This window comes from Rhinolophus hipposideros, assembly GCF_964194185.1.
Source record: "Rhinolophus hipposideros genome assembly, chromosome: 21".
NCBI lineage: Eukaryota > Metazoa > Chordata > Mammalia > Chiroptera > Rhinolophidae > Rhinolophus > Rhinolophus hipposideros.
This window is the reverse complement of record NC_138067.1, coordinates 34,449,197-34,469,883: the sequence shown is the minus strand read 5'-3', so window position 1 is coordinate 34,469,883 and position 20,687 is coordinate 34,449,197. Positions and strand designations below refer to the sequence as shown.

General features: G+C 48.9%; 2 protein-coding genes across 3 annotated transcripts in view; one reads left to right on the top strand and one right to left on the bottom strand.

Annotated features, from left to right (window-relative positions):
* Nucleotides 1-6,132, top strand: part of PEPD (peptidase D) — a 109,687-nt gene extending 103,555 nt beyond the window's left edge. The window contains exons 13-15 of the mRNA XM_081030403.1: nt 1,465-1,649; nt 4,945-5,136; nt 5,601-6,132. Coding sequence (XP_080886529.1) covers nt 1,465-1,649; nt 4,945-5,136; nt 5,601-5,738 — 515 coding nt within the window. The 3' untranslated portion in view covers nt 5,739-6,132. The remainder of the gene's footprint in view (nt 1-1,464; nt 1,650-4,944; nt 5,137-5,600) is intronic.
* A 3,145-nt stretch (nt 6,133-9,277) lies between these two features.
* CEBPG (CCAAT enhancer binding protein gamma) lies at nt 9,278-19,490 on the bottom strand. Of its 2 annotated transcripts, none has more exons than XM_081030401.1 (2): nt 19,354-19,490; nt 9,278-13,240 (listed from the first exon to the last, which is right to left on the bottom strand). In XM_081030401.1, exon 2 carries the CDS (start codon nt 13,142-13,144, stop codon nt 12,695-12,697), a length of 450 nt encoding a protein of 149 aa, XP_080886527.1. In that variant the 5' UTR covers nt 13,145-13,240; nt 19,354-19,490; the 3' UTR covers nt 9,278-12,694. The 2 variants fall into 2 exon arrangements, with proteins under 2 accessions (XP_080886527.1, XP_080886528.1); XM_081030402.1 differs by lacking the exon at nt 19,354-19,490 and adding an exon at nt 18,641-18,756.
* Nucleotides 19,491-20,687: the final 1,197 nt, after the last annotated feature.

Sequence of the window (20,687 nt, the reverse complement as noted above, 5' to 3'; positions counted from 1 at the left end):
ACCGCCCTGTGAACTGGCCAGGGTGCAGCCCCACCTTCCTGCTCAGAGCCTGGATCCTGGGGACCCAAGGGGTTGATTGGATCAGTCTTGTGCCTCCAGCTTACCCCAAGACCCCAACTGTGGGGCGTCTATGTCTGGCAGGGAAGGGGCCCCCACCTGGGGGACTGGTGCCCAACTCGAGTGCCTGAGAGGTGATGGCCTGTATCCCAGGGTGGGCTGTCCTCTCTCATTACCTCTTCAGCCCATTGTCTGCCCTGTGCCAACCGTAGAATTTCAGAGCCCTGAGCCCAGACCCTGGTGGCCCAGCCCTGGCCAGCGCAGGGCCCAGCGAGGCCCCTCACAGTGCAGAATCCAGTGCTCTCCTCTGGCAGCAGCGGTCAGCGATGGACGTAGACGGCAGGGAAGGGCCTGGAGGCCCCTTGGAAGCCAGGGTTGCTACCTACATGGAGGGGCCGCAGGGACCAGTGGTGGCTACTCTCTGTGGCCAGAGCACAGTATAGGGGTGCAGGCGCCCAACCTGTCCACCTGGCCCTGTGTGTCCTGGTGTCAGTGGCCTTAGCAGGCATGTGGCCTGCCCCAAACTCAGCCCTCATGGGGTGAGACGAAGCGTCAGTGGCCTAGGCCCCTATTTGGTACTTAGGCAGTGTGCCCAGTGCCCTTGAGCGAGGCTGAAGGTGGGACTCCGCGGAGCCCATGAGCAGGGCTGCTGTCCCCTGGGGGTGGCCGAGGCTCTTTGAGGACAGTGGTCCAAGAGTCCTAGGCTGTAACCTCCAAGGGCTTCCCAGGAGCCAGGCAGGACCGAGCCCCTGAGCCCTGTAGAGCCTACCTACCCCAAAACTCTGCCTGGGAACACTCTCCATGGTGACCTTTGCCCCAGAAATATGGGGCAAAGATGAATTGGATTAGAAGCCTGGGGCTTGAACGTTTGGGCTGCCATGGAGACGGTCACCTACAGCTCATAGCAGGCGGGGCCACAGACCCCTACCAGCCTGCCCGTGACGCTGTGCCAGCTGCAGCTTCACCCCAGAACCCTTTGCTCCCTACAGTGGCTCCCAGGTGATTCGCCCCCATTTGGATTTGTGCAGGGTGCCCCTGGCCCCACAGCCTGAGGCTCTTGGCGTTTGGACTTGAGCCTTGTCTGGGGCTCTGTGAGGCCACCCCACAGCCACTGTTGGGGACATTTACCTGATGCCCAGGGACCGGGCTGGTCTCCCACGGCCCCAGAAGCACACACTGGCCGGGGGCGGACACAGCATAGGCCGGAAGCAGACCTGGACAGGGCCCCTGGCCATGGGTGACAGGAACCGACCCCTGAGGACACAGCGAAAAGAAAGGAAGGGGCTCAAGATCCAGCGCTGTGGTCTGGAAAGCCTGGCATGGAGGGCCACCCCCGGCCACATCACCCATGGCCCTTACTTCAGGCCCTCCCATCTCAGCTCACTGCAGCCTCCTTTTGAGCCACAGGTGTTTGGTGGCCTGACATGCACCGCCTGGCAGACCGCATCCACCTGGAAGAGCTGGCCCACATTGGGATCCTGAGCGGCAGCGTGGACGCCATGCTCCAGGCCCACCTGGGGGCCGTGTTCATGCCTCACGGGCTCGGCCACTTCCTGGGCATTGATGTGCACGACGTGGGAGGCTACCCTGAGGTCAGTGGAACAGCCCAGTGTGCGCAGTCGCGAGCCCGGCCCTCCCGAGGGTGGGCTGCAGTGGGACAGGCAGGGAGGGGAGGAATGCAGCCCCAGCAAAGCCCCTCCTCCCTTTTCACCCATTGGTTGGTCCAGGCTGCTGCCACAGTGCCCCTCACCCCCAAGGGCCCTGGTGAAGGCAGGAGTGTTTCTGTGAGTGTGCTGCCTCCGTGCAAGATGGGTGCGCTCTGTCCGGTGAGCCCTGGCTGTGCGCTGTGTGTGGCACCTTCCCTAAAGGCTAGTAGGTGGTCAGTGTGCAGGGCCTGGGGTCCCTGCAGGGCAGTGGGAGCCCAGAGGCTGCGTCTTAGGGACAGGGCTGGCAGGGCATGCATCATGTCCTCCTGCCTCTGGCCTCCTGCAGACGGGTGACGAGGCTCCACCAGCTGAGGGCTGGCTCTGGTCCCTCCTGGGACGAGCTGAGCTCGTTGCCCTCACAAGCCTAGCAGCAGAACCCTGGCCCCTCCCTGCTACACCCCCTGCTCCCCAGGCCCCTGGGCCAGCACGCCCCCATGGCCTCCTCATCTCCTTGGCAAGGGAGAGAGGCTCGTGTGGGCATCTCCATACTAGGCTTTCCCCTCCACCTCCTACGAACTACTCCTTGAAAGGACCACCCAGAGGGCCTTCGGGAGGCCCTGCCCAGCAGGTGGCTGCAGCCTCTCCAGGCCCCGGTGGGTGGGGGTGAAGCCGTCCCTGCTGCCTGGCCTGGTGCCCACGGTGCAGGGGGTGATTGTGCAATCACCGCACGCCCTGGGGCCCAGCAGCCAGTTAGCCAAGACTAGGCTCGGCCTGTTGGCTGCAGGGTATTTTGAAAGCAGTAAGAACGATTTGGGGGGGAGGGGGGGCGAATTGCTCAAGAGAAGCATTATTATTCAATTATTTTTTCCTCAAGTGTAAACAGTTAAATTTGGAGAAACAAAATCAGTTTTAATTTCCTAATTTCTATCCATCACATTGTGTGCAGGAAGCCAAGAGCAGGGCCTTCCAGACATTGTTAACTGAGGTTCGTTATTCATTAGTCGCCAGAGCACTTTTTTTCCACCAGAGAAAATTGGCAGCAAACTGTTTTCATCTTTTCCAGTAAGCAGCCCTTTGTGCTCAGAGTCTATTCTTCTGACAGATAAACACTGTGGAAAAAAATATGGCTTTTCCTATAAAAGTCATTTGTTTTATTTCAGACCTACAGACACATCTGGGTCTCCTCTGCTCGGAGCTCAGTAAAAGTAGAGGCCCTGTCAAGCCCTCTGCCCAGGCGGAAGCCAGCGTGGACCCGGCACAGGCCGCACTCTACCCCCAACAAGGCTGGAGTCCCTTGGCCAGAGGGGCTTGGGGCTCAGCCTCTCTCTTTCATGGGGTCTGCTCTGCACTCGGCCCGGGCCGCTTCTCCCTGCCCTCCTCTGGCCGTTCTCGGTGGTACCCCCCAGGGCCAACTCCTGAGAGCAAATGCTCTGAAGGGGCAGTGGGCAGTGGACTGGGGCAGGCCTATCCTCCTATGCCCCTGGGGATCCCTGCCATTCTCCCCTCTCCTTACCTGAAATTTTCTGGAAGCTTTTCTGTGCAAGCTTGAGCAAACTGCCCACAGCGGGGCCCATAGCAACTGAGCGAGAACAGGGGACATGACCATATCAGGTCTCTGCCTCCACCAGGCCCCTAGCTGTTGACGAGCTGGGAATTAGAGAAGGGGACAGGCACTTAGGGGTTAGCATGACAGTAAGGGACGGGGCGGAGGTGCCCAGGGCAGGCACAGACTTCAGATGGCAGAAGCAGAAAAGTCTGCAGCAGAGGCTCTGAATGACCAGCGCTGACAAACAGCTTCTGGGCAGGAGGCAGGCCCCTGCCCCACCCCACAAGCACCTGGCCCTCACACACAGATTGCCATTCTCCACGGGGCCTTTCCTGGTCCCCTGCCTTATCCCCTCCAGGCAAAAAGTGTGTGGGGCCGGGTACACCAGACAGCATCTGTGCCTGGAGCATAACCCACAGGGGTCACGGTGCTTTGCTGTCCCCTCCCCACCTCTGTCCGAGCCCGGCTCACTCCAGGTCAGAGGAGCTGTGGGCGCCAGTGTCTATGTGTGCCCCGCTGTCCCCGCCCTCACAGAATCTCGGTCACAGCCTTCCCCACTGTGCCCAGCCGTGGAGGCTGAGCCAGCCTGTTTCTGGTTACCTTACATGAACCACTAATTGAAGTCTGATGTTCTTGGCCCCCAAACAGTCAGAAATGACAGCTCCGTCTCCAGCAGCTGGGCTTGCAGGGGATTGTTGTGAGCGGGGCAGGGCAAGCTCAGAGCCTGACCAGAAAGCTTGCTTGCTGCCCACTCGCTCACAGGCCTTGGCCCGAGGGCCAGATGCGTACCTCAGGGACCTGGGGAAGGCAGGGAAATTTCTGCAAGTGTCCTAGGTACCACCTGCCCTCATAGCCTGGGAAGCCCTGTCGGCTGTGCCCGTGTGAGTGGACAGGCCCAGGCTGGGTGTGTGTGTGTGAGGGCAGCGGGTACCTCTGCAGGGAGCAGCTGCCACGGCGGCTCACTCCCCAAGGGCTGGGAGCTGCTGCCCAGGGCGCAGCTGGAGGGCCCAGAGTGTGGGCAAGGGCCATGCACGTGGTGTGTGTGTGCATGTGTGTCTACACGCCAGAGCTGGCAGGCCCGTCCTGATGACAGCACCTGTCCCTCCCCCTGGAAGCCCACATGGAAAACCTGGGACTTGGCCCGGGGGAGCCAGGCACAGCACTTCTGGGACCGGTTTCCACTTGAGCTGCCTAGGACAGACGCAGGCCAGGCAGCCTTGCAGCCTCCTTAAGAGCTTTTTTGGCTTCACAGCACTGGCTTCTACCGTTCGCCTGGCGGGGAGAGGGCCCAGGTGAGGGCCGCTGGTCTCCCCGCCAGCCCCGTGGGCAGCGTGCCCTGTGTGTGTGCATGTGGCGTCCACAGGGCTCCCGCAGGCAGTTCTGGGGGTAATGGGGCAAGGACTAAAATCAGAGTAGATGGTGTTCCCTGAAGTGTCTGTGGCACAGCACAGCAGGGATGAGTGTGAGCTGGAGACCCCCATGGTCACAAAGCCTTCCCTGCAGCTGCAGTGAGACCCCACAGGGCTGGAGCCAGCCCTCACACGTGGGCAGACGAGGGCTTCGCTTGGGTGATCCTTTGTGCCCATCTGTCTCCTGCTGCCTCAGTGGCCCTGAGCTGCAACTAAGGGGCTCCTTGGTTCCACACCAGCCTGGGAGCCACCAGTGGGGTCCTCCTCACCTGTCTTCTCCCCACAGGGCGTGGAGCGCATTGACGAACCCGGCCTGCGAAGCCTGCGCACTGCACGGCACCTGGAGCCAGGCATGGTGCTCACCGTGGAGCCGGGCATTTATTTCATCGACCACCTCCTGGACGAGGCCCTGGCTGACCCAGCCCGCTCCTGCTTCTTCAACCGCGAGGTCCTGCAGAGCTATCGTGGATTTGGTGGGGTGAGTCCTGATGGGCCCTGTCCTTGCTCCCAGAATACTCCCCACCCACTGCTGCCTGTCACCTCTCTGTCCTGGGGCAGGAGCTCTAGGGGGAGCAGGGACAGTCTTGACTTCCTCGTTTAAGAAGGACCTGGTCTGTCACCAGACAGGTGCCTCACCCCCCAACAGAAGAGACATAGATTCTACATAGATTCTAGCCCCACACCAGGGGCTCCCATCCACCTGGCAAGATGCAAGGGGCAAGGATAGGGTGGGCAGATGGCATGAGCAGATGGCCCCATGGGACGAGCCCTCCTCTCAGCCGTTGCCTTGAGGCCAGCCCCTTTCCTCATGGGCAGGACTGACCACTCCTCAGAAAGGGCTCTTCCCACTCAGCGGGGGGCAGCCTGGAGTTGTTGGGTCTGGGCTTCTAATCTAGCGCATGAAGCCAGCTCAGACATACTGAGTCTGTTGGTCTAACCCAGGTCCGTATAGAGGAGGACGTCGTGGTGACCGACAGTGGTACGGAGCTGCTGACCTGTGTGCCCCGCACGGTGGAGGAAATCGAAGCGTGCATGGCAGGCTCTGACAAGGCCTTTACTCCCTTCTCTGGCCCAAAGTAGAGCCTGCCAGGACTGCCCAGTAGGACTGGGGACGTGGCCTTGCAACCTGTCTTCACAACAGGCAGCCTGATGATTGGCTGTCCAGCAGTAAAAGATGGTGCTCAGAAATCACAGGCCAGCATTGATGTTTGATCACACCAAATAATGCCGGGTCCTAGGGGGAGAAACTTTTTTTATTAACTTTCTGCAAGATCACATCTTAATCTGTTATTATGAAGCTTAAATGACGGTGACTTTTAAAATGCTAATTGCAAATAATCCTGTTCTTTAGTAGCCACTAAAACGTGTCTTGCTGTCATTTATATTCTTCTGTTCCAGAAAGGAAGATTTCCAGTGTTCTCTCTCAAAAATCAAAACACAAAATGGAATTTGCAATAAAAGTTTCCTAAAACGGTCTTTTGTGCAGGGCCCTCTCAGTGCTTTACCCTCGTCACTGACCCACACAGAGCCTGGGGCTCAGGTCAAGCACAGTGGGCGCTATCCCACACCGGGCCTTTGCACAGGCTGAAAGGGCAATACGAAGCTTTTCTGATGTGGTTACCGCCTCCAAGCTAGATTTCTGAAAGGGGCAGAATGATGTACCATTTAAGGCACACTTATTTAAAACGTGAGATTTGCAGATTCCTTGTCTTTGATTTCCTTTTCATGCTCGACGAGCTAGCAAAGCCCGCATCTGAGAGGCAGCACACTGAGAGGAAGATGAGCCTTCTCCTTCCTTCCATCTGTCTTCCCTAAGTGTAAGCCCACTGACCAAATTCTACCCAGAGGCCATGAGCCATCTGGGGCCGGGGTCTGGTCCCTGCCAGTGGCATAGCACGTGTGCTTATGTGCTTGGCCACTTCTCCCAAGGACCCCCAGAACTGCCCCAGCCCCTGAAACCGGCTTCCAGAACTGTGCACCGTTCCAGGTTTGTCTCCTCACAGAGCTCTCCTCCAGGAGTTTGAGCCAAGGTGAAAGGCAAGTGAGAAAAGATACCAGATGAAACCATAATGTGGTAGAAAACTCTAGCCCAAGCTAGAGACGTTTTGAGAAGTCATTGAAGAGTTTTTAGTACAAACTGATTTCTTCCTATGGCAATAGCACAAAAGTGCTTGCTTGTAATGTGGCCACATTAAAACAAAACAATCTCAGTTCCAAGTCACCATTTATCTTATTTGTTTCTTAGATTTATAACATCCAGTTAAGGCTTTCTGCTGGTGCAGATACATTCCCTAAGTGATTCCTGACATTGAGCAGTTTAAGGAATGACTGCCTTTGTGTCAGGAGTTTAGAGCTCGCCCGAAATTTCTCTACCCCAGCTGCGTCTATGATAAGACACATTCCAGTGTCTAGAGCAGGGGTGTCCAAACTGCGGCCCGCGGGCCAACTGCGGTCTGCAATCCATTGTGAATTGGCCCGCAGCAAATTCCAAAAATATATTTAGTTTACTTAAATAAACCAGGTGAGGCAATACGTACTTCACCTCGAGTGAGGGGCCCGGCTGTTTGTGTATTTTACCGCATCTGGCCCTTGGTGAAAAACGTTGAAAAAAGTTTGGACACCCCTGGTCTAGGGTTTCCATTTTACCCAACCCCAGGATAAAACAAGTTCAAGTTAGGTTGAAACTCTAAAAGAACCGTGTCATTTTGTTAATTAACAAACATAGCTGAGTGTATCCTACATCTTTCTCCAGACATTTCATACCAAAACTGCCCACTTCACATAATATTTTCTGATAATCAAACATGTACACAAAGGAGAACAAGGAAAAATCTCAGTAATTAAATGCTCCATCCAGGAGGGGCGCTGGGAATGTAGATGGGACTGCTTTAGCCCAGGTTGGTAAGTCAAAGGGCATTCCTTGAAGGTGCAGGTCAGAGGTGGCCAGCAGCCGCCACCTGTCGTATCCCCATTCAGAGGTAGCCACCTGCTACATCTACAACCACTGTAGAAATCTGTACAACTTCAGAAATATATTAGAGACCCTTCCAGAAAGCTGTACAGCGCTAAAAGCCATTCCAAAACCCTGGAAGGGCCTATAGATTCGTTCAATAACTGACCATCTCGTGTGTGCCAAGGTCTGATAAAAGCACACTCCCTGCTTTCAGAGCGGGCAGTCTCGAGAGGTTTCACTTTAAACATGTACAAATATATCATCAGAAACAAGTGCCATGAAGGAAGGTAACAGAACTCACCTTGTCTAGGAAGCTGGAGGCGGACAGGAAGGGTTAAAAATGAAAAGCAAGAGAGGAGGCATTCCAGACATAAGGAACTGTGGTCCTAAGGCAGCCCTGGAGTAAAAAGCATGGCAAAGCCCTGAAGCCAAAGCCAAGCGATGTGAGAGAATGGAAGGAAATTACGTGGGCGAGATCAATGGAGCCACACCACAAGAAGGCTGGTTCTCCCCCTCAGTGCAATGGGCAACGACTGAAGGTTCTGGAGAGCTTGCCATGGTCTAGCGAGACCAAGTCCAGGCAGAGAGGACAGTGGCTCTGCAGGGGTGGGAGCGGGAGGGCAAGTAGATACAAGGGACACTGAGGCGGCAGAACTGGAAAGTGGTGCCGTGGAAAGGCGTCTGGCTCTAACAGGTGCTTCAAAGGGACTGGCAAGACGTAGGTATTCGGGCTGTACGTGTTTAACGTGTGACTGACTCACTAACAACCCCACTCTCGAGCCCGGTTCCACAACCCCCAATTCTCTAGACAGCTCTGCATGCCTTTCAGGCCGAGAGCTCTGCGAGCGGGCACGGTGCAGGAAAGGAATATTCAGTTCTCTGAGTATGTGTAAACTGCAGAGGAACTCTTCAGATACTCACAGGCAGTGAAAGAGCAGGAGGCGTAGAAGTGTTTTTATTTAAAAAAGAGCTGGCACCTTCACAAATCATGTCTATAAAATGCCCTAAGACAAGTTATTGGACTCAAAATGACAACACTGATAAAAAGAAACGGGACATATCACCCATAGAAATAATTTTACAATTTTCATTAAGATGTAATGAGTAGACAGTTCTCAAGACATGAACCTAACTGAAGGATCACAGAAGAAAAGTATCTAAATGGTATCTTCCCTTCACACACTCAGATCAGCTCCTTGGACTCAGTATTTATGAATTTCTTTCTATACTCTTGTCTTCATGTAAATGAAGACTATATACATACCATAAATTGTATTGTCAAAGGAAATGCCTTACTTTGGCACTGTGGTCTTAAGAACTAATTTTCCGCCACCCTGTAAATGAAACCACTGAGACCCTAGGTGTGTAAGCGAGAAAGAACACCAATTACTGCTTCCTCGGTTCTAATAAACTTTTTTAGATCAGACCAGGTGACCAAGAATATAAAGGCACTCTATATTCGGAGAAAACTGTTTCTATCCATTAAAGGAAATCTAGACTTGGACAGAAGCACCCGTTTGTCCCCGCACCCTCACCCACCGCACTCCTGCCCTTCAGAGCTGCTTACCATTTGGACTACTTTCTCAGTATCTAACATAAAGAAACCCACAAGGAAATACAGCCATTATTCCAAAAGTTTTTTTGTGTTTTTTTTTTATTTCAAATTCACTGAAAGAAATAAAATTATATTTTAAAAAAAATAGAGTAATCTCACAAACTGAGGAAAGCCAGAAACAAAAAGAACAAGTACTTTTTCCTGAGAGGCAGGACTAACAGGTGTAGAATGGACTTTCTCTTTCCTAGCTTTTGTGAAACAAAATTGTTTTCCTATTTCTAAGGCATCAAAAAGCACTCAGTGCTAACTGGGTTGTACAGGTACAAAGTTTCAAGCCCTCTAATGGGGATTAAGAAACATCAAAAGTTGCTACGATTCCCTTTATTATCAAGTATTAAATTGTATATACTACTTTTTTAGGTAAATTTGAGAATTTCACACTCATGAGTGGTCATGTGACCATGTTCTGGTCATATTTTATTAAAATCTTGCTACTTCTTGGTAAGTCCAGAGTTTCTGAACTCACATCCCAGTAACTGAAAGGGGCCAGACACCAGGAAATGCTGCTCTTGATGTCACCACCTGCAGCCAAGACCAGTCAGAAAGCACCCATCCCGGGATACTCAGATCCAGCTAGAAATTTATATACTAACGCCTAATTCCTACGCCACTGGACCTGCCAGCAAAGGCAGATCAAATCCTAATGGTTCATACATAACCTACAAAACAAAAATTACAAAAGTCATTTCACAATTCCCAAAGCTCTGAACTTACCCATTCCCCATATTTGATTTCCCTTAGTTTTATATTGATAAATTTATCAAACTAAAAACTTTCCATCCCAAACACTTCAGTAAGACAGTCAAGACAATGGTTAGCATTTTTTTCTATGCATAAAGGACTGCTTGTGCTAATGTTTTGATTTGCATAGGTAACAAGAAAACTTGAATCTATGTTCCTAAAGTTCCAATTTACGTTCTGATTTGAATTATGGAGTACACATTCCTGATGATTTCCCTAAAGCTTCTTTTCTAAGATAGTTAGGTCAATTCATGTCACTGGTAACCATGAATTCCATGGAGACATCAATTTCTGAAAGATACTTTTTAGTAAATAAAATTAGAATGTCTGTAGCACCTATTATAAAGATTCAAGTGACCTAAATGCATCTCCAAATAGGTTAATTGTATAACATTGATCAGCTATGAAAGATTCAGCAGGATCTGTGGGGCTCTCCTAGTTATTCAAAACATCCATGACTAGTAGATTGATACTCCAACCAAAGTAAACTAGTGTTGGACCCTAATAGAAACCCCTAACCTATCTCCTGGCTCTATAGTGAGTTAACCATCCTGGTAGGGTTATTCCCGCCCGTTCTCGTGAATTTCTTTTCGCTTTCACGTTCCCGAGTCCCGAGAAAAGTTGGTCGGGAAATCGGGGAAATCGCCTCCTTGAACCCAGTAATACCCACAATGGGAAAGAAACGTACTACTCACAATGTATCTCAGACATTTTTCCTATTTCTCGCTAGGGTTTTCGGGCGGGAATTCCCACCCGTTCTCATGAATGTTTTTCACTTTTCCGTTCCCGAATCCCGAGAAAAGTTGGTCGGGAAATCGGGAAAATTGGCTCCTTGAACCCAGGTGGTTGGTAGTATCAGCTGTCACTGTGGAAACGATTCATCGTGGAGAACAGAAAACAGCTTATATCTTGGGATTCGGGAACAGGAAAGCGAAAAAAATTCCTGAGAACGGGCGGGAAATCCTGCCTGGAAACCCTACCTCCTGGGACAGCGACTCATGGAAAATTACACTAGGCTCCTGTTACTTGCAGAAGGGGCTCCTGGCGCGCCCATGGCCTTAATAATGGCTTTGGCGCGTTTCAGGGAACTGTGATGTCTTCTGCCCAGAAGAGCAGACAGCACTCTCCTACCAGCCCAAGGGTGCAACTTGAGTTACATGCTAGTTACATTGTCCCAGTCCTACCATGAAACAGCCATGTGGCAAAAATGACCATGTTCATTAAGATACCTGGTAACACAAACTGTTTAATCAGACATGACTCTGTCTCCTGTCATCAGGCCAGGCACCAAAACAAACAAACAAAAAACCCAACCCTACAAAGCCAACAAATTTGAGCTAGAATTGTGCTTTAAAAAAAAAAGGTCAAGGATAATCAAAACTACCAACATTGATATAAACCAGACTAGAGAATCTCAACTTTAGTGATTGCCATTTTTTTATTCTCAACAAAAATGTCAATATCCTGAGTTTTATGACTATTTTCTTTCTAAAATAATTTATGGGACATAAGAGCATAAAATAACTAAACAGAAGTAGTGGTACAAAAAGTCTAGAAGAATAGCCCACAAAAATATAAAAAGATGTATTTAAGCAAAATAAATTAAAGGTTAAACCTTACACTTTCAAGTTTTCTTAGACTATTATTTTGGGAGATGGCATGGAGTTGATGATGCATTTTTCTAAGAATCAGTTGGTCAAGATCAAACACCAAATGATCCTTCACAAGAAATTTTTGCCTTTGAAAATCATGGCCCCATTGATGATATCTGAACACAGGAGAAACTATACGCTGAATTAATATTCCAAATCCTAATCAGTAGCTTGTGTGATCAAACTGTTAAGATATTCTGTTTACTAACTTGGCTGTCAAAATAGTATTTAAAAAAAGATGCTTCCTTTCTAGCATCTGCAAAAACTAAAATTTTGATAACACAGGTTTCTCTAAACTATTGGGCTTTGGAGTGTTGTTTAGGATACAAAAAAATGCCAATCAAATACCCAAAGGTATCCCAAAAGTATAATTCCAATATGCTTTACTTTTATTTTTTTAAAAAACCTATTTGCTTACTAAATGTTATTTATATTTTTAAACCAATTGGCTCCATACTCCCTTTAAAATGCAATGGTGTTTCTTTACTTAACCTGACATCACTATTCAAAAACTTGTACTTGTTGGAGGAAACAGTACTAATTATGCTAAACCAAGGTTTATGCTATACATAAAATCACTCCAAATTACAAAGTAATTGGTTTCTACAGCCTAAGGATTTTTACTACTTAAACTTAGAATAAAATTACAGATTAACAGATGGCATTCAACTTTTCTTAATCCAATTAACCGTATCCATTAAAACCAACCAAGAACCTTCTGCATGCCCTACCAGTTCCCCATTCCTTCTGCCAACCTAAAAAAGCATTTCTTAGGAAGTCAGGATTTATTAAGAACATCAAGGTCCAGGGCTTGTTTTTTTGTTTGTTTTTTTACCATATACCTTAAAAATTTGTTTCTTTATCGCCACAAAAATCTGTATCATTTAAAACCAGATACTCGAATTACATGGCTAATATTTTTAGATAATCAACTCTTCAGTGCTGATCCTAGAAAACAACCTTCAATGGATCTTTGAAAAAAAGGAACAAGACAGTGGTCAGCCATTGATATGAATGGTGTAGTCACACCTTTAACGTTCAAGCCACAAGTTGTGAAGTTTGGAAGGGGTGAGGTCTACTGTCCTGCATTATCAGAATTTGTCATATTTTCAGTGCTACTGGGTTGCACGTTGTCTGCAAGGTTGTGCGCATGCTCAAGGAACAAATCTTTCAGTACGCTTAATTCCTTAGTCAGTAATTTAATTTTTGCTTCCAACCGTTCATTCTCTTCCTTGAGCTGATTCACTCTCTGCAGTGTATCCTGTGCTTTCTGCTTGCTTTTCAACCGACTCTTTTTCACAGCCATGTTGTTCCTCTCTCTGCGCTGCCGATACTCATCACTGTTCCGATCCATGGGTGAACTCTTTTTGCTTTGCTTGCTTGGAGGTAGAGCCTTGCCTCCTCCCCCAGGGCCAGCGGGCACCAGCTGAGGAACCTGCTGTAAGCCGCTGGCATGAGCCGGAGTATGAATAACACTTATTCCGTTCACTCCAGGAGTACTGTTCTGCTGTGATATCTTGCTCATTTGGGCACTCTCCCTTGCCAACACAGAACAGGCAGAAATGAGGGCAAGGTGATCAATGGTTTCCACTCTACACTGCCAAGAAATCTTCACATATACCTAGTTAAGGAATAAATTGCATTAAATTATTTGAAATGACAAGATCAAATGAGATTAAACTTGCATGTACTTAATGGCAGACCAACATTAATTGATTATGCTGAGAAGTCTACGGCAACTGCCAACCGTTGCAGAGTTTCAGAAGTCTAAATCATTTAATTGAGACAGGTAGGTTAGTACAGAAGCACCACCAGGCCAAATTCAGCCCACCTGAACCCCTGAGGGTACTGCCCATCTGTGATTGTTTTCAAAAATGGGAGGGAAAACAAAAGAATACCACTAATTAGGTAGCACATATGAACTAATAGCACTTGGCAATCTGCCAGAGAAATTTGAGATGTTTGGGTTAAACATGGAAAAGTTGAGTTCAATTATGACAGAAGAGACACCTGCAGTGAAAGGGGGCAAAGTTTCAATTGTTGATTCAAGTCAAACAGAATGCTGTAGGGGAGCCCAACGCCCAGTATTTATCAGGAACGCTGTGATGACCACATGTTCCTTAGTCCTATATGCAGCGAGTGAGTCATCAAGGACTTGCCAAAATTTTCTCCCAGAACAAATCTTTATGGGATATTCTGAAAAGGTATTTTCACTTGTTTTTATTTTTTCAGTGACCTCAAATGATAGTTTACAAAGATTTCCTAAGTTAGCTCTTTGGATCACAGTTTTAGGATTGCTGAAGGCACCCAATTTGCTTTCCCATCTCACCACGCTTCTAATAGTGTTTTTTTTCTTCTTGACACAATTCAAAAACACAGCTACGCCGTCAACCTGAAACCACGAGGAAAGAAACAGAAGCCCTCATGATGCATCCAAAGGAGTGCAAGTACTGGGACTGGGGCTAGACTGACCGGGCAGCTGCAGAGCCTGCCCCCACTTCATGCTGCTGAAGGCACTCAGAGGACATGTGACTGCAATGCGGCCTGCAGAAATGAAGGCAATTTCAGAAACGAGTCACACTTGCCTTACTATAAATCAGCTAGGGCACTACAACTGCCTCAAGATGTGTCAAAGCCATACCGATCTTATCATCATAAAGCCATCCCAAGGCAAACTGACTAAGCTGAGTGAACTGTGTCTGCCAAGAAGTCACAGCACTCTTTAAAATTTAGACAGCAGTGTTATGAACCATAAAACTATTATGTTCTCTTTTCACAAAACTGCTAAAAGTACATCATGGAAAACAACCTGGAGCCACAATTATGAAATGCCTCAATGAGCTCGTCACAGCTAAGAAAAGCTGTTAGTAAACACCAGTAGTTTCACCCAAATCTTTAGCCAGGCATTTCTGTATAAACACTTGTCTATTTGCCTGCTTTTTTAAATCTTTGCTTTTAAAAAGTCCATATAGCATTACTTTCCATTGCTTTTGAAGCCATGCAGGCAGTCCTGAGCTAATGGGTCATCTGTTCTTACTCCAGTACTATGGCAAGACAGCAAGCTTCCTTCCAAGCCATGATGGGTATCTACTCCAAATCTACCCTCAGTATGGACACTTCACAATTTCCTGATAATTTATTGTCTATTTTTTCTCCCAGTTAACTGGCAGTTTAGTATTAATTGGAGCCACCTTTACCACGAACCATCTACACTATTGCTTACCTATTTGGTGTAAAGCGAACATAAATGTTTTACTCCTCTTTTTACTCCTCTTCTGGATGTTTTAACACCTCTTCTGGGATCCTCTTAATTACAATCATGTTATCTTATTTATCTTTTTTATTTTTCATATACCAATTATATTTTTAGTCTTTAAAGCGAATCTCTATTATAGTTAACTCAGCGATAACAGTGATCTAAAGTACAAACCAGGAAACTGGTCAATCCTTGTCTTGGCTCTGGCTCTCCGTTTCATTTTGGACAAATTCTTTCCTTTCTGTGAGCCTCGATTTCCCCCTCTGCAAATGCAGGATGTAGAATGGTAAAATGCCTTCCAACTCTGACAATATAGCATGAACTTCATTCAGTAACTAAAAACTCTTGTGAAACTCCAAACTCAGTGATGTGCATGCCCATTTTTGTACCCAAATATGGGGTAGGGCTCTTTTATGTCAGTCTGACCCATCCTGCCAAGGTACTAGGCTGAACATAGTAGGCAAGGTTTTGAAAATGAGCCCTTTGTCTTGAAAAACAAAGAATCGTCAAACTGGTAAATAGTAAGAAAGGGAAACTTGGAGATAATTTAAAAAAACTCCAAAATTTTTTTTAAAAAGCTCTTCAACCAAAGAGAAGCAAGATAAAGTGAAGAGATAGTCATTAAGGAAAATGAACCAAGTAAAAAGAGTCAGAGAACTAAGTGGTCTGAAAGACTTAAGTCCAAACAGATTATCAATTTTACTTTTACACTGAGCAAACAGCTGCCTCTAAAAGTTACCCATTTTACAGTTTACACTGCCATTTGTGCTTCTGTTCCTTCCACAAACATTTGAGCACCTACCACATGCAAAAAAATAAGTTAATTTCAAATCTGGATATTTAACTGTAAATGGAAGTCTGGTTCCTATGCGGACAAATACTATTACAAAGTTCAGTCTATAGGAAGCAGGGCGGCGCCTTGTTTCCTTCCATGTGAATCACTCAAGCAGGAAGCACTAGAAAAACTGAAGAGCAGTGGTGATCAAAGTGTGGTCCTTGCACCAGTGACATCATCATTTGGAACTTGTTAGACGTACAAATTTTCAGGCTGCCCCAGATCTAGGAAATCAGGAATAGGGCCGAGCAAACTTGTTTTAACAGGACCTCCAAGAGACTCTGATGAAACTGAAGTTTGGGAGCCACTGCTGCAGATTAACAATAGATCTTAAGAAAGATGGACTAAGTGGGCAACATTTTTTAAACTTCAGCTTTCTTCATTCAAGTAATGTTCATTCAAATCAGTAACACGCTGAAAACTAAGAATGTTAAAATGTAAAACAAAATCAAATTTTTCTCAAGTTCTATTTGGGAAAATAAACCTGTCAAGAATTTTCCTTGGGGCGACCGGATGGCTCAGTTGGTTAGAGCGTGGGGCCTCTTAACAACAAGGTTGCCGTTTCGATCCCCACATGGGCCACTGTGAGCTGCGCCCTCTACAACTAGATTGAAACAACTGCTTGACTTGGAGCTGATGGGTCCTGGAAAAACACACTTAAATAAAATTAAAAAGTTTAAAAAGAAAACACAAGAATTTTCCTTAATCCCCTTGGCATTCTTTTTCACGTACACAATCAAATATTCCTCCCTGGTCCCCCAAATAAATTTTTCATTCAAATTTCCTCAGTGAAGGGCTATACTCCAAAATATTCATAGATATTTCTCCTTTGCTCCAAATCTGTTCAATCACTGGTACAGGACAATTCTACCCACCCCACCCCACCCCCCAAAAAATCTCACATCCACCATCCCTCTCCATCCCCTTGCTACAGAATTACCTCAGGCTGACATCATCTCTCAGGGGCACTAGTCTCCTCGGATTTAGCAGTGATCCCTCCAAACACTGTCTCCAGAGCAATCTAACACTCAAACTTGAGTGTGTCACACCCTCTTGCTGAAAATTCTTCTGTGGCTCCAACATACAGGATCAAATCCAAGGTATTAACCCTCTCTCCCATCCCTACTCCCTTACACTTCACACCTCAACAATACTAAACCACTATCAGTCCCCTAAATGGTCCATGCTTTCTCTTTGAGCTTCTGTCGAATTCGTTCCCCCCCCCATTTCTTTGTCAACACCAGCCCTACAGCGTGTCTCCCTGTAGACTAACCTCGAGGCAAGACTGTCTTCATCTCCACATACCCAGCATCTAGTGCAGGGCTAGGTATATAATGGTGGTGCTCAAGAAGTATTTGTTGAATACAGGATCAAAAGGCTAAGAGAAAACATGTATTTTTATAAATGTCTTATAAAAATGAGACTCTCTAGCTTTAAAACCTCTTAAAACAACTGCAATTAAATCAAGAGTTATTAAGATACCATGGTCTTACTACCTAAAGTTCTTGGTCTTTCTTAAAGGTGTACAGGAAAATAAAAACACAGTTCCATTTGCTACTTCAAGTCCCCAGTCTATACAGTGACTGTATTCATTCTTGTCTGGTCTTTGCTTCATGTCAGTTGAGAGCCTTCGTTTTCTACTTTGCCCGGTTGTTTTCCAATTAATAATGTCAAGTTCTTAGACATGCGTTGCCAGGCTCTGACAACTCTGTACTACAAGAGAAGTCAAAACCAAGCAAAGTCAACAGACACCCAAATGAGCAGTATTTCTATTTAGTTACCACTGCTTGCTTCATGACCCAAAATAGGGTCATGAAGGTACGTCCCTCCAGGGAGAACATAAGTATGAGAAGCAAATGTATGTTCATTTGTCTTTTTTTAATGTCAGTTTTTAAATCCACTTTTGGTTTGATTTACAACATACCAAAAATAGTATAGACACATTGTTTATAAATATACACCTGTTAGTAGGTCATGTTGTTTTTTTTTTATTGATAGGCCTGGAAAGCCAAAACGGTAGGAGATCAATGTACCTACCAGTACAAGAACCCATGAAGTGTCCCCTCCCAAGAATACACAATAAACCTGGAACTGCGGCTACCTGCACTTACCATTACTGTGATCAGGTGAGGCAACCTTAGAACACAAGACCAAATTCAGCCCCATGAGGTCCTATTTGTCTTTACCAAGGACTCACCATGTGCTGTTTAAATCCCTAGGGATGAAACCACCGCTCCATGATCAGACAACCTTGCTGACAGTCATGACGCGTTCTTGAGAATTTAAAGGATATTCTGGGGGGGTGGGGGGAGTGGGTTTCCACTTTTTTTTTTTTTTTTTTACAGCAGGTATTAAAAATGACTGAATCAGCCAAGTGTGCCCACCAGAAGCAGGAATCAGGAAATTGAAAAATTCAGCTCCCTAGCATTCTATAATCATGTAACCTTGTTTACCGTAAGTTCTTGCAGAAATATTCAACGTTAAGAACAGCGTGTCCCAAAGATCCCTTAAGTGGTAATAACAACTGACCAGATTTTCACTTCTAAGTAGCAAGAACTGTTAGATGCAGGGTTTCTTAGTAAATCAAGCCCTGATAGTATTCCACTTCCAAAATTTCTTTGGGGGTCACAGAGCCTATGTGAGTTAAAGGACCATCTCGTCAAACGAGGATTCAACCGAGCGTGGGCTCAGAGACAGAACTACCCATTTTCGTGCAACCCACAAATGTTAGCACCTTTCCGAAACGCACACAGTCTAAGACGCCCGAGTAAGCAATACACCTCAGACCAGAGGAAAACCAGAGCGTGGCACCTTCCGAAGAAAAACAAAACACGCGGACCAGCCCCGTGGGAACAACAGAGTACCGTTCCCCCGCAACCCGCCAATCCCTCCGCTCCACCTTAGACCCCTCTTGTAGCTGTGGTCCTCACCGCGTCCCCTCCGCGGAGCGCAGCCAGCAATTCATTTCCCGCCAGGCTCTTTCCCACTCAGCTCGCGGCTGTGGCACACGCATCTCACCCACGCTGCACAGTACACTGCAGGGTCTTCACACGGGAGCCCCACCAGCGAGCGTCACGGCATTTCTGAAAAGTCACGCCGGTACGACACCAACTGGTTGCCCCGGCTACCGTACCACTCTCCATCCACTTCGGAACCGCACTCTCGACGACCGCACATGAGCAGTCTTGGCGGGTCAGGAAACACCCCCTGGGACACTAAAATAAGCCGTGGTCCCCCGCCTGCTGGTCTGGGAACACTCTCCATCCCCAGGGGCCAATACGAGCCCGGCTGGCCACAACTACACGCTTCCCAGAGGGCCAGGGCCTGGAGCGGGCGCCCCCGTCCTTCCCCCGGTGTAGGGCCGGCGCCCGGGACAGGGGCGCCCGGGGTCGGCGGTGGCGCCGCGGCGCTGGGCGGCGGCCAGGGATGAGCTCAGCGTCCCCGCCGGGTGTTGCCGGCAGGTTGCATCAGACGCCGCGCGGGGCCGCCGCCCGCGCCGCGGGCCGCGCGGGGCCTTCCCGGCTAGCCGGCCGCCTCCGGCCCGGCCAGGGCTCCTCGGGCCGGGCCCGCGCCCACGCGAGCGGCCGGCTCGGCCGCGGCCTCCTCCGCCCTCAGCCCGCCCGCCAGCCCGCGGCCTCCATACCTGCGCCTCCGGCCCGCCCGCCCCCAGGCGGCCTCCACTCCGAGCGGCCCCGCGTGGCGCGGCCCGACCCGACCCAGGCCTCGCAGCCCACGAGTCAGCGAGGAGGAGCAATAGTTACGAAACCCGCAGCCTCCGCCCGTTCCGCCGCCGCCGCCGCCACCGGCTTCCCCTAATCGCCAGGGCCGCGCGCGCTACCGCCGCCGCCACGACCAATGGGAGCGCCGGCTTGCAGGCGACTCGCCCTCCCCTGGCGACGGGCAGCGCCGCCAGCCAATCGTGGGTGGCCTGGCTGCGGGAGGCGGGCACGTGGCGGAGGCGTTGGCCTGGGCCGGTGGGGCCGGCGGGCGTGGCGGGAGCAGATGGTTACTCGCAGCGCCGCCCGTGGTCCCTCGGCCGTGCGGGTGGGTCGGCGGCCCGGAGCGGTAAACCCGGCTGTGAGAAAGGCTCTGTGGGAGTGGGAGAAGCGTAGCTTTGTGAAGGCAACACTTGTCTTTGGAAAGCGCAATATCCTAAGATGATTGAATCACCGAGTTCTTTTCTTTTTTTTTTGGTGTCACCACGTCCTGGGGCGTCCCTCACAGGGACAGTTTCCCAGAACGTCCCACCAGAGTCGCTCCCCGGGACGTGGGGCCCGCCGCTGACGCCTGACCTCCCACGGGCCCGGGCCCCTCGGATGGAACGTGGAGAGAAGTCCTGGCCCTCACGGCTGTGAAGACAACTGCGGACTTGAGAAATTGTCCCAACTATGATGAGTGTTGATGTCTCATTGGTGAACACTGCAGACCGTGGTTCGTTATTGGAGGAAGCGAATTGAGTTTCCACGATCGATTGCCGTGTGGTGTCTGCCCGGTGAACAGACTGAGAGACGTGATCTCAAAAAATGAATGGCCCTCCAGTTTTGTTTATCTCAGTCAATTCACAGGAGGCCCTGAAAGCGTCTTCAAACCAGGAAGCTGCGCCCTGGCTGGAGGACAGAGCCCGCTCGCCCGATAGGTTTGATTGTTTCCTCTTTAGCAATTCTTATCGTCCAAAAAATAGTCTTTGAAAGAGGAAACATTTCTTCATCGCCCAAGCCATGGGCCCAGCTTTGTGCCTAAGACTGTGTTTCGAGGAATCAGGAGAGACATGCTGAAACATTTGCAAAAAAAATAAAAATCAAAGGACTGCAACTAAATATGAACAACGGTACACATAGGAGCACACTTGGTGGAGTAACACATCCACAAAACCAGTATGCTTCTTTCACTTTGGCCCCCCTGTTCAGAGTTGAAATTTCTTTGATCAAGATTTTAGCCTATTAAAATCGGATTATATTTTGTACTCTTAAAACGGTC

What these genes read in the sequence shown, in the direction of transcription:
- CEBPG (XM_081030401.1), bottom strand. Translation starts at nt 13,144, where the DNA reads ATGAGCAAGATATCACAGCAGAACAGTACTCCTGGAGTGAACGGAATA.